The 12,352-nt window shown below is 44.0% G+C and overlaps 1 protein-coding gene across 4 annotated transcripts in view; it reads left to right on the top strand.

Annotated features, from left to right (window-relative positions):
• Window positions 1-12,352, top strand: part of LOC109985143 (titin) — a 168,706-nt gene that overhangs the window by 7,060 nt on the left and 149,294 nt on the right. For all 4 annotated transcript variants that reach the window (XM_065962529.1, XM_065962527.1, XM_065962526.1 and 1 more), the window contains exons 5-22: window positions 347-432; window positions 527-741; window positions 903-1,035; window positions 3,111-3,377; window positions 3,843-3,962; window positions 5,328-5,588; window positions 6,228-6,290; window positions 6,377-6,635; window positions 7,005-7,053; window positions 7,282-7,491; window positions 7,587-7,729; window positions 8,115-8,257; window positions 9,040-9,267; window positions 9,363-9,604; window positions 9,692-9,924; window positions 10,014-10,178; window positions 10,277-10,445; window positions 10,614-12,310. In XM_065962529.1, the coding sequence (XP_065818601.1) occupies window positions 347-432; window positions 527-741; window positions 903-1,035; window positions 3,111-3,377; window positions 3,843-3,962; window positions 5,328-5,588; window positions 6,228-6,290; window positions 6,377-6,635; window positions 7,005-7,053; window positions 7,282-7,491; window positions 7,587-7,729; window positions 8,115-8,257; window positions 9,040-9,267; window positions 9,363-9,604; window positions 9,692-9,924; window positions 10,014-10,178; window positions 10,277-10,445; window positions 10,614-12,310 (4,683 nt within the window). The remainder of the gene's footprint in view (window positions 1-346; window positions 433-526; window positions 742-902; window positions 1,036-3,110; window positions 3,378-3,842; window positions 3,963-5,327; window positions 5,589-6,227; window positions 6,291-6,376; window positions 6,636-7,004; window positions 7,054-7,281; window positions 7,492-7,586; window positions 7,730-8,114; window positions 8,258-9,039; window positions 9,268-9,362; window positions 9,605-9,691; window positions 9,925-10,013; window positions 10,179-10,276; window positions 10,446-10,613; window positions 12,311-12,352) is intronic.

Here is a 12,352-nt window from a genome sequence, read left to right as displayed (position 1 = left end):
TTCTAGTTGTGCAACAAGAATGGTGTCACTATCGGCGGCCAGCAAATGAGCTGAGCCGTATCTTTAATTTTTTGGAGCTTAATGGAGCTGAATGAGTGCACTTCAAAGTCCACTACATATAACTCCCTCTATAGTGCGGAGGGAATGAGTGTGTGAGAGATTTAATTAGAAGTTCTGTCTGAGTGTCTATAACAGGCTCTGCAGAAGAACCAGTCAGTGAAGCAGACTTTCAGCTGTGATTCTGGATGCTTCAGTGACCATGAGGACAAAGTGATTCTGAGATGAATCTGTAAACATGAATGTGATTTTGTTTTTTTTCTCACTGAACAAAATCTTCTGTGTTCAGGTGAAGAAGCCGTCCCAGCAAAGAAAACAAAGACCGTGATTTCAACCGCTCAGATTTCACAGACCCGTCAGACCAGAGTGGAAAAGGTTTGAGACAAACTGACTCTCCTTCAGTTATCATTTAAATTCTGTCCTCCAGTGTCCCGTCATCCTCTCCTCTGTGTCTGTGTTTTGTCCTCAGAGAATGGAGACCAGTTTCCAGGCCTCCGCCATGATGGAGGTGCAGGTGGAGCATATGACTCAGCAGCTGGCTCATAAGACTCCACCCAGAGTTCCACCCAAACCCACGTCCAAGTCCCCGACTCAGCCATCACTGGTTGCCAAGGTGACTGGAGGACGGCAACAGTCGCCATCACCTGTCAGACATGTGAAGGCGCCCACGCCCACACCTGTCAGGTTAGTCGGATGAAGTGATATTTTGTAGAAGTTTTTTTGCAGAAAGACGTCTCGGGGTCATTAGAGAGTGACGGGTTTCCATCAGTGTGATCGGCCATCTACAAGCCTATAACAGGCCTATAACATGACCCCCCTTCAAGACTCTCCGTCTCCCCCTACAGGCCAGTCAAGTCCCCGATCACCACACGCAAACAGCTGGTAGTTGGCGCCGACGTCCTGCCTCCATGGAAGCAGGGAGACCCCGGCGTCCCCCCGACGGGCCTGGAGCAGCGTTGGGAGGCACATGTCAAAGAGGTGAGTCAGCGCCTGTTTGAGTCAGGGGGTCCACAGCGCCATCTTGTGGCTCATGGAGCAGTTTGAAAAACATGGAGGATAGAAGGTGATGATGAGATTTTCCCAGTTTACTTTGTTATACGTCTCTTCTCTGATTTGTAATTCTGCAGAGATGATAAACATATTTTTACATGAAATGTGACGTTAACCTCCTGAGGACATCGCTCCATCGGCTGTCTGCAAGAATACACTTCTAGGAATCCACCCAAAAAATACAGAAACAAAGACGCTCTGTGCAGACGCTGCCTGAGACTCTTCATGTTTTTACAGAGATCATATGATAGGTGTACATACATGTTACCCTGCACACAGAGCTGCTGACGGCTCATTCAGCACACGTTAATGACACACAGCCACACGGTTTAACGGTAGTTTGAACACATACAGCATTATCATGCCATAGAATAAAACTTTTCATTCCATAATTTAAGGCAATAATATATTTTAAACATTATGAAGACTCGGACTGTCCAGTCAGCATTATTCTTGAGACTCTTCTCCGTCCACCTGTGTATAATATTCACCTGCCTTTGACACCTATGGACATTTCAAAGGCAAAACAAACCCAAAGGTTAAACTGCAGTTCCTCCAATCACCACAAGATGCTGAATCCTCTATTCATCAAAGATCTGAATGAGTTCAAGTGGATGGCTAAATCCTCAACTTCATTTTAAATAAGTCTTCATCTGTGCAGAGTCTGGAAACACTTTTGAATTTCACTTAGAGACACAATCTGAGGACGATGAAGACTCAGAAGTGTTTCTCTAAAGGTCTCTTCTTCGTCTTTGACCACAACTATTTATCAGAACCACCACAACTGGATCCCTTTTTCCTCCAGCTGTTGATCAGTGAGCGTGTTTATTTCTGTGATCTTAACCAAGATGTCCACCTTGAAGCACGAGCAGGTAGCTCGACACGTCACACCTTCTTCTTTTTTGACTTGTGGTTCTCTCCTTCAGCACTTTGACTTCTGTTCATTTGGCTCTTTGTTGACTTCCCTCTGATTTCAGAACGTTTCTCTTGCATGTCAAACAGATGAGTATGTGTTGTCTTTATCACGTTGATGGAAATGTTTGTGAGTTACATAAACACACACACGCACACACTTGTATCCTGTGATGATGCTTTTATGTCTAAATTGGATATTGTGTTAAGATAACTTTGTTTGTTGGACTTAAACCAGGTGGTGGATGAGAGTTTCTGCTTCCTGTCAGCATCTTCTTTCTCTAAACTGTCACAGTGATCTTGGTGTGTGTCTGTGCGTGTATGTGCAGATACTCATTTAGTGATTTGTGTCTTTCACAGAGGCAGGGAGGTGTGAATCGGGAAAATGTTCACAAATATTAAGTCACATAAGTAATTCAAGCCCTAACATTTATATTACAGTGTTTGGGCTCAATGGTTGAATTGTGTTCCCTCATATTAATTACACAATCTATTCAGTGACTTGATATTGGGCCCAAGTTGCAACCTCAAGTCTGCTGGAAATCTGGAGTCAGGTAGTGGTTAGCATAGCTTAGCATGGGGGGGGGGGGGGGGGGGGTACTGATCCTAGCTAACAGGCCATCAGACTGGGACCTGGTACTGATCCTAGCTAACAGGTCATCAAACTGGGACTTGGTACTGATCCTAGCTAACAGGTCATCAAACTGGGACCTGATACTGATCCTAGCTAACCGGTCATCAAACTGGGACTTGGTACTGATCCTAGCTAATAGGTCATCAAACTGGGACCTGATACTGATCCTAGCTAACCGGTCATCAAACTGGGACCTGGTACTGATCCTAGCTAACAGGTCATCAAACTGGGACCTGGTCCTGATCCTAGCTAACAGGCCATCAGACTGGGACCTGGTCCTGATCCTAGCTAACAGGCCATCAGACTGGGACCTGGTATGATCCGAGCTAACAGGTCATAGGGGAACCAATTTGTACTTAAAACGTTAAAGACAGATTAGTTCCCGTCCATCTCCCTGCTTCTGTGCTGTGCTGCCATGGATGTCCTGAGATCTATGTGCTGCTGGTTGTGTCTCCAGGCTGAGGGAGGGAAAAGAGCTGGGGCGGTGGCCAAAGTGGTGGCCGCCGTCGACCTGGCTCGGGTCCGACTGCCTGTGCATGCAGAGGGCGGTCAAGCTGAAGACGAGTCTGAGGCTGTAGAGGCAGAGTTTAGGATGCAGGCTGCCGCCGCCGTGGCCACTGCTCAACAATATCAAACCGCCTGGACAACAACAGGAGTGCAGGCTGGCCAAATGCTTACCACTGCTCAGGAGTTTACAACTGAACCAACCATGCCACTGCCTCAGGTTAGCTAGGCCTCAGGAGCAGGGGAACAACATGCAGAAGGATTTACAATAATTCAGACTGTTTTGTTCTGTACTGGCAAACAATTTTTCATGTATCACTGAAGATATTACCAAATCTGTCACAACAAACGGCACAGCTTCATCAACGATTATCCCAACAAACCCCAAGTCTTTTTTGTCACTTTCATGTCCCTTCTTTAAAACTTAGGTCAAGAACCACATCAAACATTTAAGATAAATACTCGTGTATAGTGCACCCCCTTGTGTTCAAATATAAACACTTAACAGTTTAAACAACTTGAAAAAAATTATTTGCCAGTGCTTTAAGATAATTTCTCTAAAAGGTTAAAGTTGGACTTAATCACTTGTCATTAATTGTTCTACAAATTGGAATAAATGATAATGATTTTGTTTCTGGACTTTAATCTTCCTGAGGTTGTAACGCTCTTGTGTTGGTTACTCCAGATTCAGAGAGCGACAGAAATCTCCTTCATCCAGGTGGACACTGGTGGTCCTGCCCCATCACCTGTTCCCCAATTTACAGTTTCTAAAGTTTCAGTCCCCAAACATGAGTCTAGCTCTGAGGTAAGAGAGGCGGCATCAGGGAATCAGCACAAAATAACCTGTGTGGATAGAATTGAACTAAACAACTTCAAAGACATGGAGAAACATGTGGACTAAGAAATATAACATTAACATCCCATTTTCAATTTATAGAATCTAAACTTCAGTCAGAATTTACACTGTAAGGGCCTGTGTTCGCTAACAGCATTTTTTTGTGTTTGCAGTTCTCATATCCTTACAAACCGATGCTGTTCAGAGTTTTAAGAGTTTTCATCATTTTCAGTGCTCAGCATCTTAAACGCAAAAACACACTGAGCGTTGTCTGTTTTTAGTCGCAGCATTCACAACTTTCTCAGTTGAAAATCAGCCTTCTTAAACGATGTCAATCCCCCCACTGACCAATGAAAATCAAGAAGGGGCGGGGCTTCTGATTTGAACTTTGCCAGCAAAAATGGCGGAGAGGAAACGTATCTGACTTTCATTTTTGAGGGTCCTGTTTATGCCAAGACACAATTCCTTTTACATTTTATTTACGTTTTCTTTGTGAAATGTTTTAATAATATTGATAACAGGATATACTGAGTAATATTACTTATGCGGGTTTGCCTTGAGACAACTATTGTAACCTAATAACAGTAAGCATTGCTGGGAAGTGTTCTGAAACTGCAGTCGAGGGCGCTACCTTCACAAAATAGTCATTAATGAACACAAGGCTTAACTGACCCTACACTAAGCCCCGCCTCCCTTAGTAACTGTTGCTAACCTGTCAGTTTATGTCTTGTCATGGCCGGAGATATAACAGGAAATTGAACCCACCTGTAGCTAGATATCCAGTAAGTTCACTGATGCAAACTCGTAGTTGTTTAAAAGCTCCGTGTTTGGTTAGATTTTAAATGTTTCTAAATGACCTTTTATAAGCAGGGCAACTTATGTTGGGTCAAGTAGTTTCTTATTTTTTCTGATGTACTTGAAACTTGAAACACTTCCTGTCACTGTTTCCAGGCTGTTATTGTACCGTTGCTGTTGGAGGGAGATGTGTAGCGAATGGTTAACAGTTTTTAAAGCTTGCCTGAAATACTGACTTGTGGAAGCTTAAAGTCATAATAATAATAATAAATAATAATCATAACTAAATCCATAAAATAACAACATCAGCTCAGCCTTTAACCTGGTTTTTCTCCACTTGCTTCAACAATAACGACACTGCAGAACCCACGGATTAATCCAGCTTCTTCCTAAATGTTCATTTCTTTTTATGATCTTTTTAGATTTAATATAACTAACGTATCGTAGATCCCTCCCCCTGCTGTGGTGTAGACTTAAACAGAACCAACGTTGTTTGTTGATGATGATGGTTTGGCTGTTCCTCCTCTTTGGGTTGGTCAGGTTTCCATTGCCGGCTCGGCGATTGCCACTCTACAGAAAGAGTTATCCTCAAGCTCTGCCACCACTAAAAAGATCATCAGGCCTGTCAAGTCTCCCATCCCGTCTCATAGAGTGGGGGAGGCCAGAGAGACCCTGGAGTCCATCCCTGCACCGTTTAAAGAGCTCACTGAGAAATATCAGAGTCATTACGGTGCTGAGTTACTGACAGGGGTGGTGTACTCTGGGGGTCTGGAGAGAATGTATGAGGACTGGGGAGCCCAGGTTTGTAATCTAGTTTGGTTGGCTGGATCTGAACAGAACAAGAAAACCTGATGAGTTATTTAAGAACAAACCATTTCTTAAATTGCAAAGAATCATTGTTTTGTCTGTCCAAGACTTTAGATTAGTGCAGGAAAACCAAAGATTTACTGGGCAGAATATCACAGATTTATTTTTTGTGTTTATTCAAGGTATCCAGAACAGGATTTCCCCTCGTGTTTGAACCATTTTGATCATCACAACATTATATTTTACCATCTTAACTCACAGGGCTAACGGATGTTAAGTGCTGGAAAGAAATTTTATGATGACGAACATTGTGACTCTTAGGGGCCCCTTCTTGCCATGATGTCTTGTTTTCAGTCCGGTTTTCTTCATTTCTGTTACATCCAGAGTTTATCATATGTTAAATAACTGTTTAACTCGCCTGTCGGTGTAATTGACAACTTCATCTAATTTCTTCAGCCCATCAAGCCTCTCATCCATCTTCTTATCTTTCTTAACATGTTACATTTCAACATCTGCCCATCCCATATCCTGTCCTAAGTGTGTTGCTATGTGGTGTCCATGTCATTGATTTTAGAATTAGTGACACTCTTTGTTTAGTTGTCTTGTGCTAACAGATCTGTGATTCTACAACAGGCAGTGGAGACAGCAGCTGTACCTTCAGCAGGTGGCGGCGTGGTCCCTCCCACACTGGTGTCTGTAAGTGTCTTCATCAAAACCACAAAACATGTTTATGGGCTGTTTGGAAAGTGGCATTTTCTAAAAGTGTAGTGTTTTGTCTTTAGGGTTTGAAAAACACAAATGTGACGGAGGGCGAGTCGGTGACCCTGGAGTGCCAGATCAGTGGTCACCCTGCACCCGTCATCATGTGGTTCAGAGAGGACTACAAGATCGAGAGCTCCATTGATTTCCAGATTACTTATGAGAACGGAATCGCCCAGCTGGTGATCCGCGAGGCGTTCGCTGAAGACAGCGGACGCTTCACCTGCACAGCAACAAATGAGGCTGGAACCGTCAGCACCTCCTGCTACCTGCTCGTCCAGGGTCAGTACAAACAGAAACAGCAGATGAGAATCATCCATTTACAAACCATCCCTTGGTTTCATTAATATTCCATTTACCTCTTTATACCCTTGAGCTCATTGTTGGGTCACTTCTAGCGACAGTCTATTTCTTACCCTTTGCTAACTCCTGCTGCTATCGATACTCTTGTTACGTTTAGTTTTCCCTTTCCATACTGCAGGCATGTTTTTGTTTGCTGCTGTTATTTTTATTGACAGTGCTGGTTCGGTAGTTTAATGTGTGCAACTTTGATTCCAGGATGAATTTCTACATATGGACTAAAGTTGGACTTAAGTTTTTTGCGTCAGTTTTGTCTCTACCTTGTATTGTAACCAAGTTTTTGTCTTTCAGTGTCTGAGGAAATTGAGAGCAGAGAGGAAGTTGAAACTGTTGAGAAACTGTGAGTTGATCAAGTATCTTTAGTAAAGCAGTGTTTCCCCTAGGTTTACAGTGTTGGGGGGGGGGGGGGGGCTGATATAATGGTAGGGGAAACACTGGTAAAGGGTTAATCAAGATTGTCAATATTTTTCAAAGTTGAACTCAAGAAAGGATTCCTCAGGATCTCTATGTGAAGATAGCTAGCCCTACTTCTTGGCCTGTAATTCTAAAAAGACAATTATGTTTTCAGAGTCACTGAAGAAGCCAAAGATGAGACCATGTCTCAGGTGAGCGCAGCTGAGTCCGACACTGCTGCCGCTGCTCCTTTCTTTATCAAGAAACCCACCGCTCAAAAGCTGGTGGAAGGAGGAAGTGTCTTGTTTGACTGCCAGATTGGAGGGAGCCCCAAACCTCACATCATCTGGAAGAAGAGTGGCATACCACTCACTACTGGATACAGGTATGAGCTTATATTTAAAACATGTGATCAGGGCTACATATTCAGTGCTTACAAAGCTCGGGTTTTAATGACATCCCCTCCAAAATGTCGATCAGATACAAAGTGGCCTACAAGAAGGACACTGGAGAATGCAGGTTGGAGATCTCCATGACCTTTGCTGATGATGCCGGAGAATACTCTGTTTTTGCCAAGAACCAGCTTGGAGAGGTCTCAGCCTCTGTCAGTCTGCTGGAAGAAGGTAAGTTGTTATCTGTATCAATGATATAAAATGTTACAATTCACTTAGCAGACACTTTTATCCAAAGTGAAGTACATCAGTGAGAGTAAGTACAACACTAATCCATTCATACAGCACAATGCAAGTGTCTTGCCTGAGTACACATTGCTCAGCTGGGGATTGAACCCTTGATCTTCCAGTTGAGAGGTAACAACTCTACCAACTGAGCTACAGCCAATATAACATGCTAAAGAGAGAGACAGGAGGGCAAAGACGAATAGAGATAAGACTAGGATATAAGTTATATCTAAAAAAGTTCAAAGTAGACCAAGTCCTAAAACCTTCTTGTTCCAATGTCAGGTTTATTTTGTCAGATTTTCTAATGTTAAATGCTTTGTCTTTACAGAGGAATATGAAATTTATATGAAGACACAGGAGGTTACCTTTAAGACTGAAGTGATGGCAGTAGTGCAGGAGCCCAGAGTGGGTGATGTTCCCCCTGTGGTTGTTACACCAATGGCGCAGATGACCACCATTATCTCTGGACAGGTAGGAGCATCATTATGGTAGGAGGTTGTTCTCTAGAAGTTTTTGATTATGGAAGTATATCATATATCAGGGGTACCTGCAATTTATGTACACTACATCGAATAAACAACGCCAGCTTTACCCACCAGTGGGCTTTGGGGCAGACTGTACTCCATCTTCCAGCTACTGCCTGAAGGACACAAATTGGTTTCTACGGGAGATTTCACAATGATAAATTCAACATAAAATACAAACATTCAGGTATTTCTGTTCACTATGGCCATATAGGGCCCCTGAGGGATTGGGTGAGGTAAACCTTGTTGGCACTAGTGTTAGATATCGATTAACCCCAAGAAAAGGCTGCACTAAGGAAGAAAGATGAGGAAAAAAGACAAATACTTAAGGGCATCTGTTAAGCTCAGTGGTGGATCGTGCACCCAATGTGCAGATGCTATAGTTCTCTTTGCCGACCAGGGTTCAAGTCCCACCCTCAACATTTGCTGCACATCTTCTCCCACTCTATCCTCCCTTGATTTACTGTCAATATGTGCTGACCTCAATAAAGGCAAAAATGGCCCAAAAAATACACAATTTTTTTTTGAAAATGTAATTGTTTGTATCATTTGCAATGGTTCTTCCAGTCCTCATCTTAAAATGACAAGTTTGCCTAGCAAATTTGGTTTTACCAAAATTTTCATAACCAACCAACAGTGATTGGTAGGATTGATTGATAGGCTTAACTAAAACAAAAGTGCCAATCATAGGTCCTGAATACTTTATCTGTAATGTCTCATCTTTTGTAGGAATTCCACCTTTCTGCCATTGAGCAGAGGATTATCCAGGAGATTGAACTACGTATTATGCAGATTACCTACACTGAAATAGTGACTGAGGATGGAGAAACAATAATGACTGCTTCTGCCACTGAGGCCCAGCAGCCTTCCTTTGACACACCTGTCAAAAACTACAGAATCATGGAAGGAATGGGTGTAACTTTCCACTGCAAGATGTCTGGAATACCACTTCCCAAGGTACAGAACATTGAAAATTAGGTTTCCATCATTGTCATTCCCTCATTCTAATGAATTAACCAAAAAGCCTACAATGACATTTTGTCTTCTACTAGATTGCTTGGTTCAAAGATGGACAGCGAATCAGGACTAGCGACCGTTACCAGATGGAAGTTCTTCAGGATGGACGAGCCAGCCTGCGTTTGCCAGTGGTTCTGCCAGAGGATGAAGGCGTGTACACCGCCCTCACCACCAACATGACAGGAAATGCTGTCAGCTCTGGAAAGCTCTACATTGAGTCATCTGGAGCTGGAGCCCCTCAAAGATACACACCACAGCCAGCGATGCAGAGAATCAGGTAATGTCTCCCTCAAAGGACTGACAAGTACTCCTAAGATACAGAAATGTGGACACCTTGTTTAACACTGATCTACCTTGTCCACAGGTCCACATCTCCCCGTTCTCTGAGCCGCTCTCCTGGACGTTCTTCAAGTCGTTCTCCTGGACGCTCTCCTGCCAGAAGGCTTGATGAGACAGATGAGGCTCAGCTGGAGAGGCTCTACAAGCCTGTGTTTGTAATGAAGCCTTCTTCGTGTAAATGTTCTGAGGGGCAGACTGCAAGGTTTGACCTGAAAATCGTTGGCAGACCCATGCCCGACACATACTGGTTCCACAACGGTGAGTAAAAACAGACAAATCTCATTGTTGTGTTAATCAAACGTTTTTATGGCCTCACAATAATCAAACTCTTTTTGTTGACTTCTAAGGACAACAAGTAGTAAGTGACTACACCCACAAGATAGTGGTTAAAGAGGATGGTACCCAATCCCTTATTATTGTCCCAGCCTTGCCTCACGACTCTGGAGAGTGGACCGTCATTGCTCAGAACAGAGCTGGACGTTCATCCATCTCTGTGACCCTCACAGTTGATGGTAAAACTGCAGCTAACCCTACACATTGAAGAAGAAGGATTCCTATAAACATCTGATCAACTTAAAGTTTCTTGATTATTTATTTTCTTCTTTTGCAGCTAAGGAAACTTTGGTGCGCCCCCAGTTTATTGAGAAACTGAAGAATATCAGCGTGAAGCAGGGTACTCTTGTTGAACTGGCTGTAAAAGCCATTGGAAATCCTCTGCCTGATATTGTCTGGCTGAAAAACAGCGACATTATCACCCCACACAAGCACCCAAACATAAGGTATAATTGACTGAACTTTGATTGAAAACCACATTATAACATCAAATGCTTAGTTCTTTAAAAATTGCTAATCTTTGAGTCAGGTTCCACTTAACTACCCCTCAAAAGATCCACTGTAATGAAAACCAATGTGTATTGGTTTTTTAATATTGCAAATCCATTTTTCAGGGTTGAAGGAACGAGAGGAGATGCCAAATTCCAGATTCCCTCAGCAGCTGGCTCAGACAGTGCCTGGTACACCGCTACAGCCATCAACAAGGCTGGCAGAGACACCACACGCTGCAGAGTCAATGTTGAGGTTGATTATGTTGAACCTGAACCAGAGAGGAAGCTCATTATTCCCAAAGGAACGTACAAAGCCAAAGACATCGCAGCTCCAGAGTTGGAGCCCCTTCATCAGCGATACGGTCAAGAGCAGTGGGAGGAGGGTGACCTTTATGACAAAGAGAAGCAGCAGAAACCTCAGTTCAAGAAGAAGCTGACCTCTATCAGAATGAAGCGCATTGGTCCCGCTCATTTTGAGTGCAGACTAACTCCCATTGGTGACCCTACCATGGTGGTGGAGTGGCTGCATGACGGCAAACCCCTGGCAGCTGCTAACAGAATGCGAATGGTCAACGAGTTTGGTTACTGCAGTCTCGACTATGAGGTTGCTTATGCTAGAGACAGCGGTGTCATCACCTGCAGAGCCACAAACAAGTTTGGAGTCGACCAGACCTCGGCCACCTTTGTTGTGAAGGATGAGAAGGGCCTTGTGGAGGAATCGCAGCTTCCTGAAGGCAGGAAGGGGGCACACCGAATTGATGAGATGGAACGCATGGCTCACGAGGGAGGACCCTATGGAGTCACAGCTGAAGAAGAAACTGAGAAAACAAAACCTGAGATTGTCCTTCTTCCTGAACCAGCCAGTGTTATGGAGGGTGACACAGCTAGATTCCGTTGCAGAGTGACCGGCTATCCAGCCCCGAAGGTTAACTGGTACCTCAACGGACAACTTATCCGCAAAAGCAAGAGATACAGACTTCGCTATGATGGCATTTATTATCTTGAGATCATTGAAATCAAATCCTATGATTCAGGAGAGGTGAAAGTAGTGGCTGACAACAGCATTGGTGTAGCAGAGCACACTGTGAAACTTGAGATTGGGCAGAAAGAGGACTTCAGAACACATCTGCGCCGTGCACCTGAGGGCAAGGGAGCTGAAGCTGCAACCGAACCTGGAAAAATATCATTTGAGGTGGTGAAGGCCGAGGCAACTGCAGAAGACTCTCAGCTGAAAGAAGTGGTCAAGCTGAAGAAAGCCCAAAGAGTAGTCCATGCGAAAGCCACAGAGGAGTCAGAGGAGCTGAGGAGCAAGTTCAAGCGCAGGACGGAAGAAGGTTATTATGAGTCCATCACAGCAGTGGAGCTCAAGGCACGTAAGAGGGATGAGTCCTATGAAGATCTCCTGAAGAAAACGAAGGACGAGCTGGCTCACCGTGCCAAGCAGAAGGAGGAGGCTGAAAAGAAGAAAGAAGAAGAGCGCCGCAAAGTTACAGCTAAACCACTTAAACCAGAAAGAGTCAAGCTCTCAGCCAGCATGGAGGCTCCAAAGATCCTGGAGCGTATCACCAGCCAGACAGTTGCTCAGGGTGAAGAGGTCAAGTTTCGAGTCAGAGTTGTGGGGAGACCGGAACCTGAGTGCCAGTGGTTCAAGAACGGTGTTCAGCTGGAGAAGTCTGACCGTATTTACTGGTACTGGCCTGAGGATCATGTGTGTGAGCTGGTGATCAGAAACGTCCGTGTGGAGGATTCTGCCAGCATCATGGTTAAAGCTACAAGCAAAGCCGGAGAGACTTCAAGCCATGCTTTCTTGCTTGTGCAAGGTAATGCACTTCATACATTTTAACTATAGTTCATCATTTTAT

Source organism: Labrus bergylta, chromosome 13 (assembly GCF_963930695.1).
Source record: "Labrus bergylta chromosome 13, fLabBer1.1, whole genome shotgun sequence".
In the NCBI taxonomy this organism is placed as follows: domain Eukaryota; kingdom Metazoa; phylum Chordata; class Actinopteri; order Labriformes; family Labridae; genus Labrus; species Labrus bergylta.
This window is presented reverse-complemented; position numbering and strand designations above follow the sequence as displayed.